Here is a 22,136-nt window from a genome sequence, read left to right on the forward strand (position 1 = left end):
TTTGGCAGGAAACCCTGCGAATTTGGACGGGGTGGGAAAAGACCAACAGCATTGTTAAAGAAACGCGGGAAACGGCGCCGGGAAATGGAGAAGCTGCGGGGAAGATGGGGCGACAGGGAGCTCAACCGGATGGTGGAGAGGAGACGCGGGTCCGTTTGAAAGGGAGCCTCGTCCACTGAAGCCGCGGGAACATGATGGAGGAAGGGAGGGAGGGAGCGCGGAAATCGGATTCCATCACCAACATCTCCAGCTGTGTCCGAACCAACGTTTGAGCAGGATGATGCTAAACCCTCTTTCTCAATCTGCTCTCTCCTTATTGTCCATCACTGAGCCCAGAGCCCGCCCGCCCGACACTCACTGAGCGCAGCTTCACCGCTCACTTTCGGCACCGTTTGCCTGTGAAAACCCTCAACATGAACTCTGACCGTCTATTTCCCCATTTCGGGCCAGTTTTATCCCACATTCCCGTTTCCCTTCTTTATTTATCCCCCTCACCCGTCGCTGCTTTATTCCCCCTAGTTCCCGCTTCCAATGAACTTCCCCGGGAGCAGATTCCACCTGGAAAGGGCTCGGGGAAGCCCCTGTGCCCATGCGCAGGAACGGGCCGTGCGCTTCCTCACCTCTGATTGACAGCTCCCTCCGCCCCTCCTCCCGAGCCCCGTCACCGCCCAGACGCATGCGCGCCAGTGTCACAGAGTTTCCAGCGAACCTGAGCACCGTTGGGCTGTTCTTAATGGACAGAATATTTTATTTAGTTTATGTAATTCTTCATATTGCATTGTTCCCTTGTGAGAAGTGCCTTCGCGTTCACAAAATATGCTCAACATTGCAAGGTTGGGTACTCTCCCCTTACCTCGGGAAAGTACCCCGAGGGCGGGAAGCCTCTTTGTTTTTATACAATTTTCACTTCACCTCCCCTTACATTTGTCTTACGTTTGTCCTTCTAGGATTGGTTTGGCACTTTTCCCTATTCGTCTGACTCTTGACTGACTCCAACTTTCTCTTATGCCGTGCTCACACCTCCTTTCCCCACCCCCTATTAAACAAGCTCTTTGTGTGTAGTGTTTATTCCTCTGTTATCTTGTTTACTTTGTTCTGCTTTTTCATGTGCCATTTTACACAAAGAACATTTTAGCTTTTTCCTTGCTTTTTCTTTCTACCTTCTATAACTGTTTCAGAACTCCTACCATTAAAATAATAACTGTTTCTAAACTCCTAAAATCCACCCCTTAAAAAGAGCTACGCTTTCAAACCTGTCTAAATAATAGAGGTTTCTTTCTCCCATAGTTTCAAAAGGTTCTCTGCTGCCTCAGCATAATCCTGTTGGTGCAGAACCATAATGGGACTGATCTGTTGAATGGCTTGTCTAACCAAACACTGGAGGCAAGGAAGGATGCAAGGGATCAGTATTAAGGCAAGAAGTATAAAGGCAGAAAAGATAAGTGCTGAATGTATCCATGACCAGGAGCCACTAAACCATGTAGACAACCATGAGCCAACAGCGGGGTGCCATGTTTGCACAGACACATGGGAGAGTTTCCGTATACCTGAAGAGATATCTTTAAAAGCTTGTCCATTATTATCAATTTTAAGGCAGCAATTGGAGAGATTCAGCTTGCCACACACACCACCTTCTGCAGCCAATAAATAGTCCAGGGCTAGGCGGTTCTGAAATGGTAGCCCAGATTTGCTTTTGTTCCTCTGCCAACAAATCTAAGGCAGTAGCTGTCTGGTTAGTAATTATTTCTAGGACAGCCTGCAAACGGATTAAACGATTAAGCATGTAGATTGGAGTTCGGTACCCCATGAACCATCCCGTGCCCATGTAGCTGGTCCATAGTATAAAATTATGCGTTCAGGGGGCCAGTCATCCTCCCATTTGCCGATCTCAACCAAACGGCGTTGTATGGGGGAATGTAATCGAGTGGAAATATGTTCATTGGAATCTGGAGGAAGATGATGAAAATGTGGTTGAATCATACCAATACAACAAGTCCTACTCCAGTCGGGTTCAAGGTATGTATAAGCCATATTCCCACAAATCCAATATAATCCGTCGGGTGCTTAGCCGGAAGGACTAGAATCTTCCCAGAAGGATCTCAGCGCAGGAATGGCCTGATAAGGGTTGAAACCAGTGCAATTCCAAAACTCAATGTCGGCAAGGTCAGATGTGTCATTAATGGGAACTGGGGGTAAACAGGGAACATCTGATCGATTAGAAAGGGACAGGAAGCTGGTAGGCGGGGTTGGAACCCAATTTTCACTAGTAATATTTTTCCAGCGCCGGCAAGCCAAATCGCCCTTTGGGTACCTGCCGTGTTCTTTTACCAAGCACTCAAAGCCTTGTGGATGATTTTCCAACTTCCAAGACTCACAGGATCGACCAGAAGTGCTAGTGGAAAGATTGGAGCCAAGAAGTGTACGATCATCTAATGGCTCACCTCTCCATGGCCAAGTTCCATCCCGGGTTGGTCCCTACAAATCCAACAGTTACAGACCCCAAGCTCCTGGACTGTAAGCTGGTGTAAATCAACCCATAAGTTATCCCCAAGTCTGTGTCTATTCGCCTGTTTCCTGGCCCTCTCATACAGGTTCCTGCGGACTCCATCTGGGGAGGTGGTAGTTGGAGCCATGGTCGTTTCCAGTTCCAGGTATGCTGCCATTCGAATTAAGGGGTCCCCTGGATTGCCGAAGCCAGAAGACATACATATCTGGCCCCGGGGTGGACAGCCATGAGACCCACCGACCCCACGACACCAAAGAGCCAAAAACGTCCTGCCCCCGAAGGAGCAAATCTTAATGGTAACATTTGCTACGCATTGGACTGGTACATTCGACCAAGCCTCAAAGATCCTCTCCTGTCTCATTCCACCTCCCTTCTCACCTCCCTCAGTGCTGCCCCGTATCCAGTAGGACTTTTCACAACCCAGCTGGGAACAGAGGGGTAAGGTAGTCCTCTTACAAATATTTTTCACACAGCTTGTAACATCGATTAGTTTAACAGCAGCAATGAAACAACCCATCCCCACGATAGAGAGTAAAAGACAAATTTTTAACATTTTCTTGGATCCTTCTTTTGCAAAGTCAATTTAACTCTATCGGGGTGTAATTCGGACCACCACTCGGAGTACCGTGGGTCCTCGTGAGTCTCGGGGGGCGAACGATACTGCTTTACTCGCTGAACATGCGTCCAACCTTTTTCTCGAGTGCGAACTGCAGTGTCTGTAACAAGGACACAAAAAGGACCATCCCAGGTTGGCGTCAACTTAACATCTTTCCAACTCTTTATCAATACCCAGTCACCGGGAAGGCGGCGTCTGCGCTAGAATCCCCCTTCTTCTCAGATCAGCCAACGTGGTGGAAAGTTCCTGCAGATACTTAGATATAAATTGGTCATTTGCCTCCGGTATTGGGAGGTCTGTATGGGATCCCAGATAAGGAAGGCCGAACATAATTTCATATGGGGAGACGGCAATATCACGACAGGGAGCGGTACGAATATGAATCAAAGCCAGGGGTAAACATTTAAACCAGGAGAGACCTGTCTCAGCACACAGGCGGGTGAGCTGAAGTTTAAGTGTCTGATTCATACGTTCTACTCGTCCTGAACTCTGAGGGTGCCATGGGGTATGTAATTGCCAATCTACACCCAAAAATCTACAGACCTCCTGCAGCACACGGGACGTAAAGTGCGGTCCTCTATCTGAGTCAATGGTCTCGATAATTCCATATCGCGGAATTATCTGCTCTAGAATTAATCGAACCACTGTTCCGGCTTGGTCATTTGAAGTAGGAAAAGCCTCAACCCAATGGGTAAAGTGGTCCATCATTACTAACAGATACTGATAATTACCAGACCTGGGTAATTCAGTGAAATCAACCTGCATGCGCTGAAAGGGGCGCACAGTCAGGCCACAACTGCCACTCATAGACTTACGCATGGAGGCTTTATTGTTGACATAGGGGACACCCCTGAACACTTTGCCTAGCGAGGGTATAAATACCAAAGCAATAATACCGGCTACTAAAGGCATCAACCAAAGCCTGTGTTCCCCAGTGCGATTGCAGATGGAGTCCGGTTATAACCTGTCTTGCTACTGCCGGATTTAATATTTGTAACCCACCTGTTGTCCACCACAGTCCATCTCGGGTTTTATACATCCCCTGTGTCTCCATCTGCCTCTGCTCTGCCTCGGTAAAAATAGGATTTTTCTGTAACTCCTGGGGTACAGGTAACAACACGTACATTTGTATAGTCTCTCCCATGGATGCTTCCTTTGCGACCTCATCTGCCTGTCTATTACCTCGGGCTTCGGGGCTTTCCCCTATCTGATGTCCCCGTACATGGACCACAGCCACCTCCTTAGGCAGCATTAAAGCATCCAAACATTTGATTATTAAATTTTCATGGACTAACTTTTGGCCCTTTCCTGTAATTAACCCCCATTCCTTCCAAATCTTTCCCAAAGGTGTGTACAACTCCAAAAGCATATTTAGTATCTGTGTAATTTGTTCCCTGTAGCCCCTGGAGGGCTCGACACAGCGCATATAATTCGCATGTCTGAGCCAACCAGAGACCGGGGAGGCGACCAGCTTCGATAACAGAACCATCTTTTCCATCCACTATGCCATATCCACTGTAACGAGTTCCTTCCATACAACGAGAAGAACCATCTATAAACCATCTCTCTCCCTCACATAGAGGTTCATCCCCTAGATCGCTCCGGATCTTAGTTTGCAAATCAATTATTTCCAAGCACTCATGTTCCAGCTAATCATAGGCCATCTCACTTGACGGAGATACTAAGAATGCAGCTGGGTTCTGGTCCCGATTAGTAACCAGCGTCAAGTCATCTTGGTCCATCAAAATTGCCTCATATTTTAGAATTCTTGAATCAGTCAACCATCTACCCGCACACTGTAACAGAAGAGTTCTAACTGTGTGCGGGGTATGGACAGTCATGGGTGCGCCAAAGGTAATCTTTCGACCCTCTTCTACCAGGACAGTGGTGGCAGCAATAGCCTGGACACACTCCGGCCATCCGCGCCAAACTGGGTCCAATACTTTGAACAAAAACGCCACTGGTTGATGGAGCCCCATTCGCTCCTGGATCAATACACCCGTAGCTGCCCCATCTTTTGCATTAGTAAATAAGTCAAATGGTTTATTCAAATCAGGTAATGCCAACACTGGAGCCTTGGCGAGACAACTCTTTATCCTCTTAAATCCCTCCATTTCTTCCTCTGTCCAGACAACAAGAGAATTATCTCGGCCAGCTAACTTATCATGCAAAAATTTTACCAAACTAGAATAATTTTCTATCCAAATTTGGCAATATCCCACCAGACCAAGGAACTTCCTGAGCTCTCAGGCATCCTTGGGAGGTGGGACCTGCAAAATACCACATATTCTCTTCGGGTTTATTCGCCGACACCCCTGTCTAATTAGATGGCCCAGGTATTTTACCTCTGGCTGCACAAATTGCAATTTCGCCTCACTTACTCTCAGCTCCTTTTCTCCCAGAAAGTTTAACATATCCATCGTATATTGTTTGACAGCCTCCTGTTCTTTTCTTGTGATTAATAAATCATCTACATATTGTATTAGTTGACAGTCTGATCTTTTTGGAGCTTCTTCCAATACTTATTCTAATACCTGGCCAAACAGATTATGAACATAATTATGAACTCTGAACATAAAGCCTTGCGGGAGAACTGTCCAGCGATACGGGTTCTTTCGTCCAGTATACGGGTTTTCCCATTCAAAGGCAAACATGTCCCTATTACCCTCATCCAGAGGGCAAGCCCAAAATGCGTCTTTCAGGTCTATCACACTAAACCATTTACTATTTGGATCTATTTTTCCCATAATAGTATATGGATTAGGCACAACGGGGTATCGGGCCAGAATTACCTTTTTTAACTCTTGTAGGTCCTGTACCAGCTGATAAGTACAGTCTGGTTTTTGAACTGGCAGTATTGGGGTGTTAAAGGGGGACATACAGGGTTCAAGTAACCCATCCAATAATAATTGATCAATTACGGGTTGCAGTCCCTTCCTTTCCTCCACTGGGATTGGATATTGCTTTTGTCTGACAATCTGATTGGGGTCTTTTAGCGTAACCCGAAGTGGGGGAACATCCAACCCCCCCTCTATTTCCCCTCTTGGCCCACACCTTGGGGTCGATCAACTCGCGATCTTCTTGTGTCAATGTGTAGAACTGGACCCCAATTCTCTTTCCTTGAGGCCGGGTCCCGATACCCAATAAATCCTGCAAATTCCGTCCCAGCAGGCAGACTCCTGCCTGGGGAACCAGTAGAATGTCTCCCCTTATTACTTTTCTCCCCATTTGTATCCTGAGGCCCCTTACTTCTGAAACTTCAAAATTAGACCCCCCGACTCCCCAAATGACTACTTTTCCATTAGGCACCGTTCCTTTGGGTTTGGTTCGAATACTAGAACGAGCTGCTCCTGAGTCTACCATAAAGATCATGTCCTCTTCGTGGGGTCCTATGCTTAAGTTTACCAATGGTTCTCCATGCCGCCCCATGGCACTCTTTACGGGAGAACCCTGACTTCCCTAATCATCATCCTCCATCAGGGCATAGGACCGTGTGTCCCTAGCCCTCTGAGGGCATTCCCTCTTGAAGTGTCCCTCTCTTTCACAATAGTAACAAATCTTGGGCCCTGTCTGCCATCCTTTGTTGGGACCACCTCTTGGGACCCTGCTCGTGGTCGGGGACCCTGTGGTTCGTCCCATCCTTCAAATCCTGGCCCTCCTCTTTCTCTCATTCCCATCCATCTGCCTGGACCATTGGTCCGCCGTCTTTGACTTCCCTGCTGTCCATCTACGACTTCCTTTACCGCCTGCATTAATATCTTCGCCTTTCCTTTCTGCTTATCCTCACTTCTCTGAACATAAGCTCTCTGGGCTATTTGTAGAAGTTGTGATAATCCCTGTTCGTGCCAATTTTCAGTCTTTTGGAGTTTCTTTCTTATGTCTGGGGCTGAATTTGTAACAAATCCTGTCAAAACTAACCGTTCCCCCGCCGGCGACTCTATATCTAACCCCCCCATATTGCTGTATTGCCACCCACAATCGTCAAGAAAGCTGAAGGAGTCTCCTCTGGGCCCTGAGGAACTTCAAATGCCTATTTAAAATTTTGCCCCTTGGGTACCAACTCTCTCATTCCCTTTATTAAATTAACCCTATATTCTTCCATTCGAGTTCGGCCTTCAGCAGTTCCTTTATTCCAATTTGGATTCACCAAGGAAAACTTATCTTCTCCCGCCACAGCTCCTGGACCTCCTTGGTGTTCCCAATCCCATACTCTAATTCCCACTTGTCAAATCATTCCCCTCTCATCTAGAGTAAACAAAACCTTAAAAATGGACATTAGTTCGTCCCAGGTGTAAATATTTGGTCCCAAAAACTGATCTAATTGCTCTGCACAGGCTTGGGGGTCCTCTATCAAAGACTTCATTTCTCATTTAAAATTCCTCACTTCCGTACTAGTTAGTGGAACATTAACAAATCCCATCGCAACTCCTAGACCCCCCAAAGGCACCTCACGAAGGGGACATGTGCACCTGGGATGGGTCCGGTCCCCAGGCTCCTGGTGAAGCAGGGTCTTCCTTACGTCGTCTCGGACCCAAATCAAATTCCCCGGCTTCTTCCTCACAGAAGGTTTCACACTGCTCTTCCGATAATCCCGTACAGCCTGGGTTATATGCCTGGGGGGGGGTAAGAGGCGGCGGAGGGCCCTTAGCTTGTAACCTAGTCCTTATCGTATTTTATCGTTCATTTTCATTAATGAGTCGTGGAGGGGTTGGAGTGGAAGACGTAGGGAGGGGAGGATAAAGCGGGCGGGGAGGAGAGGGCAAGGGAGGAGCCGGCTCAGGATATGGTGGAGGTAATGCCTGCAAGGGGTCCCAATTTTCAGGGAGAGGAGCCAAGGGCTCCTGTTCCTTAGGTTTTGCCGGATCCCTTGTAGTCATCACCATTTGGTTCGATTCTACAAATAACCAACAGGCAGCATAATCCCTGCTCTCGGAGTCATCAGGTCTATTTTCATAAAGCCACGTATTCAGTGCCTGACATACCCAATCCTCATCCGAACCGTATTTTGGCCAAAATATTGAAGACCCCTTAATTGGATTCTCAGGCAACTCGTGGCAACAGTACTGAATCATTTTCTTTTTATCTTTCCCGCGGGTCTTTCCCGCACCCCAATTCATCAATTGCCTCCCCAATGGGCTTCCCGGGGGAATTCTGTCAACCGGTCCTATTTTCAGACCTTCCTTTTTGCTCCCTCCCCCACCCATGGTGGAAAAAAACAGATCTTACCCGGCTGTTGAGCCTTCCCAGCACGTCACTTATACGGCTGTCCCGTTGTTTGTTCTCAACGCCTCTTCTTGGATATCACTTGCTACATCCACTAGCCGGACATTCAATGACCAGGAGTCCGGCTAAATCAGTTGGGGTGCACCAACCCCCTTTCAGACAAGCACCAGTCAGTGGAGGGAGTGTTATCCCAGACGAGCCCCCAAGTTGTGAGAAGTGCCTTCGCGATCACAAAATATGCTCGAGACAAAGTTGAGAACAAAGAACATTTATTTATATTTACAACATTGCAAGGTTGGGTACTCTCCCCTTACCTCGGGAAAGTACCCCGAGGGCGGGAAGCTTCTTTGTTTTTATACAATTTTCACTTCACCTCCCCTTACATTTGTCTTACGTTTGTCCTTCTAGGATTGGTTTGGCACTTTTCCCTATTCATCTGACTCTTTACTGACTCCAACTTTCTCTTATCCCGTGCTGCTCACACCTCCTTTCCCCACCCCCTATTAAACAAGCTCTTGTGTGTACGTGCATATTTCTATGTCTGCTTAAATTCCTCTGTTATCTTGTTTACTCTGTTCTGCTTTTTCATGCGCCATTTTACACAAAGAACATTTTAGCTTTTTCCTTGCTTTTTCTTTCTACCTTCTATAACTGTTTCAGAACTCCTACCATTAAAATAATAACTGTTTCTAAACTCCTACACCCTTTTTGTTTGTATGTTCTTTATTAAAATCAATAAAAATATTATAAAAAGAGGGAAGAACATCACTCACTCAAACTCCAGGAGGGACTGGAGTCTTGTGGTTATTGAGGCAACAAATCAAAACAGGTCTTGGTTCTGTAAAGTCTCTTCACACCTACTACAGGTGTACAGCAGAGAGCATTCTGGCTGGTTCATCACTGTTTGGTACGGAGCTGTCAATGCTCAGGACAAGAAAAACTTCAGAGAGCTGTTAACTTGGCCTGTGGCATCACGGGCACCTGCCTTCAGTCCATCGCGGACATTTACTGGAGGGGCTGTCTTAAGAAAGCAGCCTCTATCCTTAAGGACCCTCACCACCCTGGCCATGCCCTCTTCACTCTACTACCATCGGGGCAAAGGTACAGAAACCTAAAGACAAGCACTCAGCGGCACAACAACAGCTTCTTCTCCACTGCAATCAAATTCGTGAGAGATCAAAGAAACAAAGACACTCTGACTTCTCATACACTATTTTATTTGTTGTTGTAAGATGGTTGATTTGAATGTTTGTCCTGTGATGCTGCCACAAACAATGAATTTCATGACTTGTTTATGACAAATTCTAATTCTGCTTAACTGGATAGAGAATTCCTCAGATTCACCACTCTGCGGGAAGCCAATTTCAGGTTCCACCCAGATGGTGAGACACACGTGGTGGAGAAATTCACCAGGTCATCAAGCATCATAGGAAGTAAAGGGTAACCCATGTTTTGGGCTTCAGATCATTCTTTATTCCTTATGGATGCTGTGTGACCTGCTGTGTTTCTCCAGGAAGTTTGTGTATTGCCCTTTGATTCAATCCAATCATACTTCTCATTCCTCCAAGTTTACTGGTTGCAGGCAAATCTTATACTGTGCACAGAATTTAACATTTATGAAGTTCACCAGGCTTTGGTGTTTGAAAGGTAAATGGTTACCACTCAGGAAAGTGCTTGTCGGTTTTCAGAGAGAGATTGGTTATTCGCTGGACACCCACAACTGATTCCTTGTCACCAGCCACTTCAGTGTCTTTCCGAAGAAACTTGCCTCCTCAGGGTTCTCCAGATGATAACCTCTTTCTTTTAGGTCACCACAGAGATCTTTTTTGTTTCTCTTATTTCAAGTGAAACATTAGACAGCCAGTCCTCTCCTCTTGCATGAACCATAAAGGCTTTAACCAGGCTGAACTAAGCACTCACAACCCGTCTTCCAAATGGGGTTTTCCACAAGCTTGCCAGCTTGTCCTGTTCCACTCCCAGCTCCTGTGCTGACTGTAACACTGCAGAACTGAATTCCCCCTCACTCTCTCTCTTGCTGAGAAAAAGCCTGTTTTTCTTTCTCTGCTTGCAAAACCACATGACCCTCTAAGAACAGCATGTTCCACTACAGACAGCTCTGCGGCTCTGACGAGTTCTTTCATCTGTTGCCTTTTTGTAAACTACAATCCATTAGTTAAGTGTCTTGGGCACTCTCCAAAGCCTTTGCACAGGCTCTTGATGCCGGCCTGTCTCACATGAGCAGAGCTCCAGTATTTTAAATAAGATCTGTTTAAAGTGTTTGTATGTGACCTACTCTAACAAACCTGCCTCAATTTATCTCCAAAAAACATATCCATGTAGAATACAAACAAAATATAATCTGTCACTTTCCCACTACAAAGGAATTTTAACTCAAGTTAAAATTCAGTTATAACTAAACTGTCTTTAAAATCGCTAAAGAGATAACAATACACAATATATAATATGTTATAATAAAGTAACCCAATGTTGAGAGTATATATTTCTATACATGATCAATTTTAACATCTTGACAAACTATTTGCCATCACATTATTTGTACCTCTGATATGATTAATTTGCAGATTATATTCTTGCAATATTAAACTCCAGTTTAATGATCTTCTGTTGTTATTTTTCAATTTATTCAAAAACACCAGAGGATTGTGGTTAATAAATATCATAATTGGTTCATTATATATTATTATTATTATATTATTATACATCAAAATTCTGCAGAGCAAATATTATAGTAGAATAGTTCCCTTGATGAACATTGATTTTTTTTTGAAAAGTAGGCACCTGGATGGTCAATTTCATTATGTTTTGGTAACAAAACTACACCTGCTGCCCCCCTCAATGGCATCCACTGCTAAACAAAATGGTCTGTTAAAACCAGGAGATTTTAAAACAGGACAATGGCATAGCATCTCATTTAACTTTTCCAAAGCTGACTGACAAACTTTAATCAATACAAATTTCTCCCCTTTCTTCAAAAGATTGGTTAAAGGAAGAGCAACCTCAGCAAAATTTCCGATAATATCCTGCCATTCCTAAAAACCTTCTCACTGCTTTCTTGCCATTGGGAATAGGAAATTCAGAAATTGCATTCACCTTCGTCTGAATAGGTGAAACTTTGCCATGAACAACTACATAACCCAAGTACGTTACAGTGGCATTTGCAAATTGACATTTTGTGAAATTAACAGTTAAGTTTGCTTTGGATAATCTTGCCAACAACTTGTCCAATTTCCTTAGATGTTCTTTCCATGTGTCACTTTTTGTAGCCAAGTCATCAAAATAAGCAACTGCATCTGTTAACCCTTGGATTACTGAATTAATCATCCTTTCGAATGTTGCAGGGGTATTTTTCATACCAAAAGGTAACACATTATACTCATATAATCCAGATGGAGTTACAAAAGCCAAAATATTCTTTACTCTCTCAGTTAAAGGCACACTCCAGTAACCCTTCAACAAATCCAACTTAGTAAGAATTGTAGCTTTCCCAATTTTATCAATACAGTCATCTATTCTTGAAATATGATAAGCCTCTGTTTTAGTTACTGAATTAACCGTCCTCCATCAGCCAGCTCCCCACCATGACTACCAGCCCCCCCACATCTCCATCGGGCACACAAAACTCAAAACGGTCAACCAGTTTACCTATCTCGGCTGCACCATTTCATCAGATGCAAGGATCGACAATGAGATAGACAACAGACTCGCCAAGGCAAATAACGCCTTTGGAAGACTACACAAAAGAGTCTGGAAAAACAACCAACTGAAAAACCTCACAAAGATAAGTGTATACAGAGCCGTTGTCATACCCACACTCCTGTTCGGCTCCGAATCATGGGTCCTCTACCGGCACCACCTACGGCTCCTAGAACGCTTCCACCAGCGTTGTCTCCGCTCCATCCTCAACATCCATTGGAGCGCTTTCATCCCTAACGTCGAAGTACTCGAGATGGCAGAGGTCGACAGCATCGAGTCCACGCTGCTGAAGATCCAGCTGTGCTTGATGGGTCACGTCTGCAGAATGGAGGACCATCGCCTTCCCAAGATCGTGTTATATGGCGAGCTCTCCACTGGCCACCGTGACAGAGGTGCACCAAAGAAAAGGTACAAGGACTGCCTAAAGAAATCTCTTGGTGCCTGCCACATTGACCACCGCCAGTGGGCTGATAATGCCTCAAACCGTGCATCTTGGCGCCTCACAGTTTGGCGGGCAGCAACCTCCTTTGAAGAAGACCGCAAAGCCCACCTCACGGACAAAAGGCAAAGGAGGAAAAACCCAACACCCAACCCCAACCAACCAATTTTCCCCTGCAACCGCTGCAACCGTGTCTGCCTGTCCCGCATCGGACTTGTCAGCCACAAACGAGCCTGCAGCTGACGTGGACTTTTTACCCCCTCCATAAATCTTCGTCCGCGAAGCCAAGCCAAAGAAGAAAAAAATATGTACAGAACCCTACAGTTCCATCTAGATTAGGTACCAGAACACAAGGAGAACTCCAATCTGAATTTGAAGTTCAAATAATATCATCTTACAACATCATATTCCATCTCCTGGTCCATGATTTTACTTTTCTGAATTTTAATTCTATATGGGTGTTGTTTTATGGGACTTGCTTATCCCACATCCATATCATGTTAAATTATTGATGTTCTTTTGAAACATCAGGAAACAAATTTGTATATTTCAAAATTAATTATTTCAACTGCATCTGTTCTTGTGACTTAAGATGGCCTTGTGGTGGCTCACCACAAGGCAAGCGAACTAGCCCCGCTTGTAAGCCACGAGGTGGGGCAGCCGGCCAAAATTGCGCCATCGGTGTTTTCCCTTTCTTCGAGTTTGGGGCTTAGAAACTCACGCTTGGGGACCACATGATGCCCGGGTGACGTCAGCAACCTCCAGCGCAGTTCTCAGCCAGGTCCGGGCTGGGAGTATAAGGGCAGCCTGCAATAAACTAGTCTGCTCACTGAGCTCAACCCCATCTAATTGCATGTGTTATTGCAGGAGCAGTGTAGCCGCTGCTACAATTGGTGACCCCGTCATGAGCGAGCCTGGGATCAGTGCTATAGCCGTGAAACTGCCTGAATTCTGGGTTCAGGAGCCAGAGACCTGGTTCATCCATGCAGAGGCCCAGTTTCACCTCTGCCAGATTTCGTCTGACACGACCAAATTCTACCATGTGGTCGCTGCCCTAGACCAGGCCACCAACAGACACATGCTGCAACTTTTTCAGTACCCACCTGCCGAGGACAAGTACGAGAACATCAAGCGAGTACTTACTGGGTCCCTTGGACTATCCGGATATCAGCGTGCCACTCGGGTGCAGTACCTCGACGCCCTGGGGGACAGGTCCCCGATGGAACTGATGGAAAAGATGCTCATGGTCATGGATGAGCACACCAACTGCCCACTTTTCGAGCGCATCTTCCTCAAACATATGCCCAGGGATATCCGCCTGCTGCTGGTTCAGAAGAGCTTCACTGACCCGAGGAAGGTGACCCAGTAGGTCCAAGAGCTATGGCTCGCACGATTCTCGGAAGGCTCAGTGGTCCAGCAGGTCACAAGGCACGGGCATGACTATGCCAAGCCCGCCCCTTGTGCTGCGGTAGAACACCTGGCCTCTGCAGGGGCCCCCAAGAGCATAACCAAGGCCACAGCATCTGCTTCAGGCCTCTGCTTCTACCAGCAGCGCTGGGGAGCCATTACTCAGAAGTGTCATCAGCCATGCTTATTCCAGGGAAACGACCAGGCCAGCCGCTGTTAATGGCTGGCCAAGGACACAGCCTTCTCTACCAGCGGGTGGTTCCTCATTGACACTAGATCCCTGCTCAGCGTCATACCGGCCATAGCCATCGAATCCAGGAACCGACCTCGTGGACATGCCCTCTGTGCAGTCAATGCAACGGCAATCCAGACGTATGGAGACAAGACAGTCCACTTTCAGATTGGCCAACAGAATTTTGTGTGGAGGTTCACCGTCTCATCCCTCCCAACTGCCATCCTGGGTGCAGACTTCCTCCTCACACACATGCTTCTGGTGGACATTCGAGGTAGGCGCCTGGAAGGTATGGATGCCCATACCTTCCAGGCCGTTTGCTTCGACGCCTCCCGCTCGGAGCAACCACAGATGGCCACGATCAGCACACCCAGAGATGAGTTCCAGCAGATCCTAGACGATTTCCCAACACTCCTCAAGCCACAGTTCTCCGCTGCCTCACCGCCCCATGGGGTGTTCCACCACATCGGCACCCAGGCCCCGTCGGTTCATGCCAAGGCATGCCGTCTCCCACCTGATAAGTTCCAGGTAGTGAAGGAGGTATTTTTGCACCTGTTAGAGCTGGGGATCATTTGGCGATCTGACAGCCTGTGGGCTTCGCCGCTCCACCTGGTCCCAAAAGCCTCTGGTGGCTGGCATCTCTGTGGAGCTATCGATGGCTCAATGAGGCAACTGTTCCTGACCATTACCCCATCTCTCACATCCAGGACTTTACAGCCAACCTGCACAGCGCGAGGGTCTTCTCCAAGATTGACCTGGTGCGCGGATATCACCAGATTCCGGTGCACCCTGAGGACATACCCATCATCACCCCCTTTGGCCTGTTCAAATTCCTGCGCATGCCGTTCGGGCTCAAAAATGCCACTCAGACCTTTCAGTGCCTCATGGACTCGGTGGCCAGGGACTTGGATTTCATCTTTGTTTATTTGGACAATATCCTTGTCTACAGCAAGGACCGGAGGCAACACAAGGCCCACCGACGTGCCCTTTTCTCCCGGCTGGCCGACTTTGGCCTTATCATCAACCCAGCCAAGTGGCAGTTTGGGAAAAAGTCCATGTAGTTCCTGGGCCATAACATCACGGATGAAGGAGCCACACCCGCCACTGTGAAGGTTGCCGCTATCAGGGAGTTCACACGGCCAAACAGCCTCAAGGGCCTGTAGGAGTTCGCAGGTATGGTCAACCTTTACAACCGCTTCATCCCGGGAGCTGCACACATCATGCAACCGCTGTTCACCCTCATCACAGCCAAGCACAAGACACTCGCTTGGAACCCAGAAGCCTGCACCGCATTTGAGGCCACCAAGGATGTCCTCACGAAGGCCGCCATGCTCGCCCACCTGCACATTGACCTGCATATGGCACTCTCTGTCGATGCCTCTGCCACAGCCATTCATGCTGTCCTGGGGCAGCAGGTGAATGGACATTGGAAGCCGCTGGCATTCTTCAGCTGCCTGCTCCACCCACCGGATCAAAAGTATAGTGCTTTCAACCACAAGTTACTGGGCATGTACCTGGCGGTGCAGCATTTCCGCTATTGTTTGGAGGGGAGGACTTTTACTATCTTCACCGACCACAAACCCCTCTCCCAAGCGCTCGCGATGGGAAAGGATCACTGGTCGGCCCGCCTGCAGCGTCACCTCTCCTTCGTGTTGGAATTTACCACCAACATTCGGCACAAGGCGGGGAAGGACAATGTGGTTGCCGATGCACTCTCGCAACCGTCTATCTGCATGCTGATGCCCAGCCTCTACTTCGACCAGCTTGCCCGGGACCAGGAAGCTGATGAGGGCCTTCAATACTGCCTTCACCGGCCTGCGGTTCCGAGACCTCCCAACTCTGAGCGGCAAAGGCACCATCCTGTGCGTTATCTCCTTGGGCACCCTGTGGCCAATGATTCCGCAGCAGTGGTGCAGGCAGGTCTTCCATCATGTTCCGTCCATCCAGTCCATGGTCCGGATAGTGGCAGAATAGTTCGTATGGCATGGGCTGCGGAAGCAGATTGCGGGCTGGGCCAGAACATTCACCTATTGCCAGACATCCAAGGTGCACATGCACACCAGGGCACCCATACAGGAGTTCGAGCACATCCGAGAATGGTTCAGCCACATTCACGTGGACATCGTTGGGCCCTTACCTGTTTCCCGGGGCAACCATTACCTGTTTACGGTGGTGGACCGCACCACTCGCTGGCCCAAGGTGATCCCGATGCCAGATGCCTCCACCAACTCCTGCTCCCAAGCCCTGTTGCATGGTTGGATCACCCGGTTCGGTGTCCAGCTTGCCAACAGGTTGGGGATACAACTACACCGCATCACGGCCTACCACCCGCAGGCCAATGGACTGGCCAATCGTCTGCACCACCATCTTAAGTTGGCGCTCATGGCCCGCCTCACCGGTCCCGACTAGATGGTCGAACTGCCTTGGGTGCTCCTGGGCATCCACTCCATTCCCAAGGAAGATCTGGAGGCATCATCAGATGAGCTGGTCTATGGTGCACCACTGGCACTACCTGGTGAGTTCATCAAATCACCGCACAATCACCAGCGGTTGCCGCATGAACTACTTCCAAACCTCAGGGCACGCTTGGACTCCTTCAAACCCCCACCACCACCCAGTCAAGGCGCCCGCCCGACTCACAATCCTGGTGAGTTTCTTTCAGTGGAGTTCGTTTTCATTCAGCAGGCCCAACCGCGGCACCTCTGCAGCAACCATACGAGGGGCTGTACAGGGTTATACAGCATTCTGGCTTGACGTTCTTGCTGGACTTGGGCAGCAGGCATGAGCTGTTTACCATGGACAGGCTGAAACCAGCGCACCTCGATCCCACTGAGCCCGTGGTCGTTGCCCAGCCCAAGAAGTGAGACCGCCCGGCAAAAAAGGATATTGGTGCCGGTTCTGGGGGGGCTGAATGGCGGCTCACCACAAGACAGGCGAACCAGCCCCGCTTGTAAGCCACGCAGCGGGGCAGTCGGCCAAAATGGCACCGTCGGGGGTTTCCCTTCCTTCAACCTTGTGGCTCAAAAACCCGCGCTTGGGGACCACGTGATGCCCAGATGACGTCAGCGCCCTCCAGCGCGGTTCTCAGCCAGGTCTGGGCTGGGAGTATAGAGCTCAGCAGCCTGCAATAAACTAGTCTGCTCACTGAGCTCAACCTGTCTGGTTGCAAGAGCAGTGCAGCCGCCACTACAGCCTAACGTTTCCTCCAAATTTCCAGACAGTTTAAGGCAGGGGGTTTACACAATCCACAATAACCCAAGTGAAAGGTTCCCCAACAACAGGTTGCATGGAGCTACTGGAGGACCTTGGTTAGGTTTCCCCACAACCTCACAAAAGTGACATGTCCGGCACCAATTAGCAACATCCTTCTTCAAACCAGGCCAGAATAACCATCTCAAAACCTCATTTATGATTTTTTTTTCACCAAGATGATCACCCAAAAGTGCACTGTGTGCTAGATTTAAAATTTCATTCCGATAATTCCTAGTACTTACCACCTGATGAATCACAACCCACCCCCGCTCTCTTCATTAGCAGGAATATCTCTCCTTTACTAAAACCATTTCCTTATCAACAATTCACCCTTCAAGTAATATTCACAGACCATTTCTTTAATCTCCTGTTCAGTTACTACTTTCTCCCTTAAGCTAACAAGATCTGTATCTATTTTCTGTTGCTGAATTAACTCTTTCCTTGACAAAGAGAAATCCTTACTCTCACAATGACCCTGCTCTTTCAAAACTATTTCAGAAGCACTGGGCAAGTCTCTATCAACTGGATCTTCTTCAGGTGTCATCGTTTTCTTAGTCACAGACCTTGTTACAGCACAAGCAGGATATATCTCACCATCCTCTTCAACCTCATCCTTACTAGGCTGATTTGTGAATTTTGCTTTAAGGTATTGGAAAAATTTTGGTTTGGAACAATGATTATTAATTGGATTAAGGCATTATATGAACAGCCTAAGGTGAGTGTAATAATTAATAGAGTTTTATCAGATTCTTTTGCACTAGAACAATCTAGGGTGTCCTCTGTCTCCGGCTTTGTTTATATTGGTGATTGAACCTTTAGCGCAAGTAATAAGGCAAGAATATAGAATAAAGGGAATTATGCCAGAATATAAAATCTGTTTATTTGCAGATGATGTACTGGTATATTTGACTGACCCAAAAGAATCTTTGAAGGTATTGCAGGAAAGATTGTCACAGTATGGGGAGGTATCTGGTTATAAAGTGAATTGGAATAAGAGTGAACTTGTGCCATTTTCGGATGCAGATTATTCTGAATGTAAATGTGTAGCAGGATTTAAATTGTCAAATTGTATTAATTAGGGGGTGGGACGGGGGGGGAGAGGGTGGTAGGGGATAGAATAGAGTAGTTTTAGAGTATATTATGTATTTTCAAAAATAAGCTCCAAAAGTAATCCTGGAAATTACAGTGAGCCAGACATCAGTAGTAGGTAAATTATTGGAAGATGTTCCAAGAGATCAGATATACAATTACTTGGATCGTCAGAACAGGGTTGGTGCCAAGGTGGGCATCAGCAGGCATTGTCCCCCCAAACAAGGGGCTGTTCCCTGCATCCACCCCCTCCTGCATCACTAGCGTCTAGGTTGGCACACGTTAGGAACTCTCCACCCGTCCTCGGCCATTCAGAACCAGGCGCCGGGAGCAGAGTGCAGCACCGGCTCCCAGAACAGGTGGCTCCTGTGGTCATGGGGCTTGCAACACCTGGGAAGAGGACGCTTCTCTCCGGGTCCCGGCCCTAGTCCCAGCCTCGGTGTTGATTTAACCCGCGGTCCAGCTCCCCAGGACTCTCCATCAGGCTGAGACTGCGCTGTGGGGCTCGGGGCAGGACTGCATTGATTTATCCCCTGGTCACGTCCTCTCATCCCCCCTGCCATCCAAAAGTAAGAAAAAGAAAGAAACATCTACCATTTCATATACAATAATATTAGCATAGAGAATCATTAACTGATATTAAAAATGACTAATTAAGAGGAGTGGATAAGATAAAAGAGGTGGACAGAATATTATCCATAAAATCCATAAATGGTTTCCAAATACTATAAAAAATTTTAACGCGATTCCTTAATCTATACGTAATTTTTTCCGAAGGTATACAATTTCGCATCTCATTATACCATCTACTTAATAAACCTTCTCTCTCATCTTTCCATGATATTGCTAAACATTTCTTTGCAGTTGCTATTGCAACACTTAAAATTTTTGTCCAATTTCAATTTTATATCGTTTCCATAAATATATCCAAGTAAAAATATTCTTGGAAACTTTGGTATCTTGATCTTCATAATTTGCCCTAATAATAAACTCAGTTCATTCCAAAACCTTTCCACTTTTTCACAAGACCACATTGAATTCAAAAAAGTTCCTATTTTTTTCACACATCGAAAACACTTATTTGAATAATTAGGATTAAGTCCATTTAACTTAAGTGGCGTATAAAACAATTGATGAGGAAAATTATATTGAACATTTACTGTATTTGTAACACTTTCATAACATAATTTTGACCTTGTCAGTAATTCTTCATTTTCATTATTACCAAGAAAAGGAGAAAAGGATCAGAGGGGAAAGTAGAAAAAGGAATTTGTTTGTTCAACCATATATGCCTGGTTTCTCTGGCTTAGTTGACAAATGTGAGCACCCTGACCACCAAGCAGGCAGTGCACATGAGGGGTAGGACCACTGACTTTACATTGGGGCTTACGGTGATGACCAGGTATCCTGTGAGGGCAATGGTCACCTGGGTATTTTCTATAAGTTACAGTCACAGGCTCCCTGCTAGCTGCCCTTGACCAGTGCCCATTGTCTAATAACCCGGATGCCCTCACTGACCATACTCCATTGCAGACGCACACGTAGATCCCACTCCAGGAAGGTGGGGGTACCAGACCCTCACCGCAGTCACTACCTGATGCAACAGGGTAGAGCCTTCCCGGATCTCTGGCTGTGGTGCCCGAAGGGCATTGCTGATGTTTTGCCAGTCAGAGAAGATCCCCAGGGTGCTCCCCTATTCATGAGAGAGGCTCAACTTGGAGGCCCCCTCATCCCACAGCCAGAGGAGCCACGTGGCCAGGTGCTTCCCTGGCCATTGGTGGTAGCGATCCACCAGCTGAGGCAGCACCTTTGGGGAGAAATCCTAGGTCTCTGTGGTCTTGGAGTGACCCTGAGCATGCTCCCCTGTGGCTTGGTCGTCCGGATCCTCCTCCTCCTCTCGGCGGTGAATCTGGGACCGGTGGTGATGGGTCGAGCATGCAGGGGTTCAGGTGCATCGGGGGAAGGGTGGTTATGGGACCTGGGCTCCTCGGACACACCCTCCTTGTCACTGTTTAACCATATATCCGCAGCTTGTTACCGTTCTCAGTATTTTTGCGGGTCTGGCTGCCAGCCAGAACTGTGGGCTGCCCACACCTGCTGAAGCTGTATTAGTCTGCAGGTGACTTCAGTCCCCTTGTCCTCGAGATGGTTGGCTCGAGTCTGGGCAGCCTGGGCTGTTTCCTGCAGTGGGCAGCAGCGAAGCGAGAGCTCTTCTAACTCCCTGTCCTTCTGGCTGCATAAATGCCGGGTCTGGTTTGTAATCCCGACCTAGCGACTCAGGAGCGACAAACAGCCAAAAGGCACCCCTTTGACTCCCTTTGGCTTTGGGAACCCGTCTTCTTAAGGAGGGAGACCATCTGGTGCCCCAGTTTCTCAGCATGTCGGTTCAATTGCTCAGACCACTCCACTGGTTAACCGTGGTCCGCCGGAATGCGCTCAAATCCCTCCCTCTTGTCTATCCATGCAGGAATCCTAATCTCGATAGGCTTTTTTTGCCCCTGTTCCAGAACATTTCCCCACACCAAGCCTCCTGAGTCCCTGCTCGCAGCACCAACTGTGAGTGAAGAAATAGGTTTAGTAGATCTCAAAGGCATGGACTCTGAACACAATTTTAATGGGGAAGGACTTTATTTACAGAAGGGAAGGAGAAAGAGAGAGAGAGAGAGAGAAAAAAAACTGGTTTCTGCAGCATGGCAAGCTGGCAGTTTGTTTAAAACCTTTGTGGTCCATGCAGGATGAGATGGCTGGAAGAAGGGAAACAGAAAAGGAACTCTGTGGTGACCTGCAGAAAAAGAGGTTATCATTTGGAAAACCCGATTGGGAAAGTTGCTTCGGCAAGACACTGAAGTAGCTGATCGGAAGTTATCAGTTTGTGTCCAACGAGCAACAAATCTCTCTGAAAACCAATAAGAACCTTCCTGAGTGGTAACCATTTACCTTTGAAGGACCAAAGCCTGATGAACTTTATAAATGTTAAATTCTGTTAAGAATTGCCTGCAACCAGTGAACTTGGAGGATTGAGAAGTGAGATTGGATTGTGAATCAAATAACTTTTCTGAACTTACACACACATTACATACACGTGCATTTAGAATTAGAAGGGGGTTAAGTTAATAGTAATAAGTTTTTTATAATTTTATATTTAACACTTCACTGTGAACGACGTCAGTAACAATATATAGATATTCAGTATTAATATGTACACAATGACATTTTCATTTTTCCCCCTTCCCTCTCCACCCCATAACTTAAAGCATAAAAAAGAACAAACAAACTTGACAGAAGAAAAGAAAAAGAGATCATGTCATCCAATATTTTATACTTGACTATTTTCTTAATTGTAACTTATCACGTCAAGAGATTGAGGTCTGAGATTGGTGATTTCTAATAAACTCTATGTATGGTTCCCAAATTTGTTCAAATAAAATATGTTTGTCTTTTAGTTTGTAGGTAATTCATTTCTAATGGAAAATACTTGTTCATTTCTATGTACCATTGTTGCATTTTTGCTTCTATTTTCCAAGTTATCATTCTGCACTTTTTTCATGCTGCAACACAACCATAATAAATCTTTTTTTAAATATTTTTTTTATTTTTCACACTATGAACCATATCAACCAAAATATGTACAGACCTTTCTCATTAAATTTACACAGTG

The 22,136-nt window shown here is 46.8% G+C and overlaps 1 protein-coding gene across 1 annotated transcript in view; it reads right to left on the reverse strand.

The window, feature by feature from the left end:
* Positions 1-22,136, reverse strand: part of LOC138764561 (zinc finger protein 271-like) — a 39,460-nt gene that overhangs the window by 3,307 nt on the left and 14,017 nt on the right. Inside the window, exons 2-3 of the mRNA XM_069940651.1 lie at positions 20,083-20,092; positions 11,731-11,738 (exon numbers count right to left, since the gene is read on the reverse strand). Of these exons, the coding sequence (XP_069796752.1) occupies positions 11,731-11,738; positions 20,083-20,092 (18 nt within the window). The remainder of the gene's footprint in view (positions 1-11,730; positions 11,739-20,082; positions 20,093-22,136) is intronic.

This window comes from Narcine bancroftii, chromosome 5 (genome assembly GCF_036971445.1).
Source record: "Narcine bancroftii isolate sNarBan1 chromosome 5, sNarBan1.hap1, whole genome shotgun sequence".
In the NCBI taxonomy this organism is placed as follows: Eukaryota; Metazoa; Chordata; class Chondrichthyes; order Torpediniformes; family Narcinidae; genus Narcine; species Narcine bancroftii.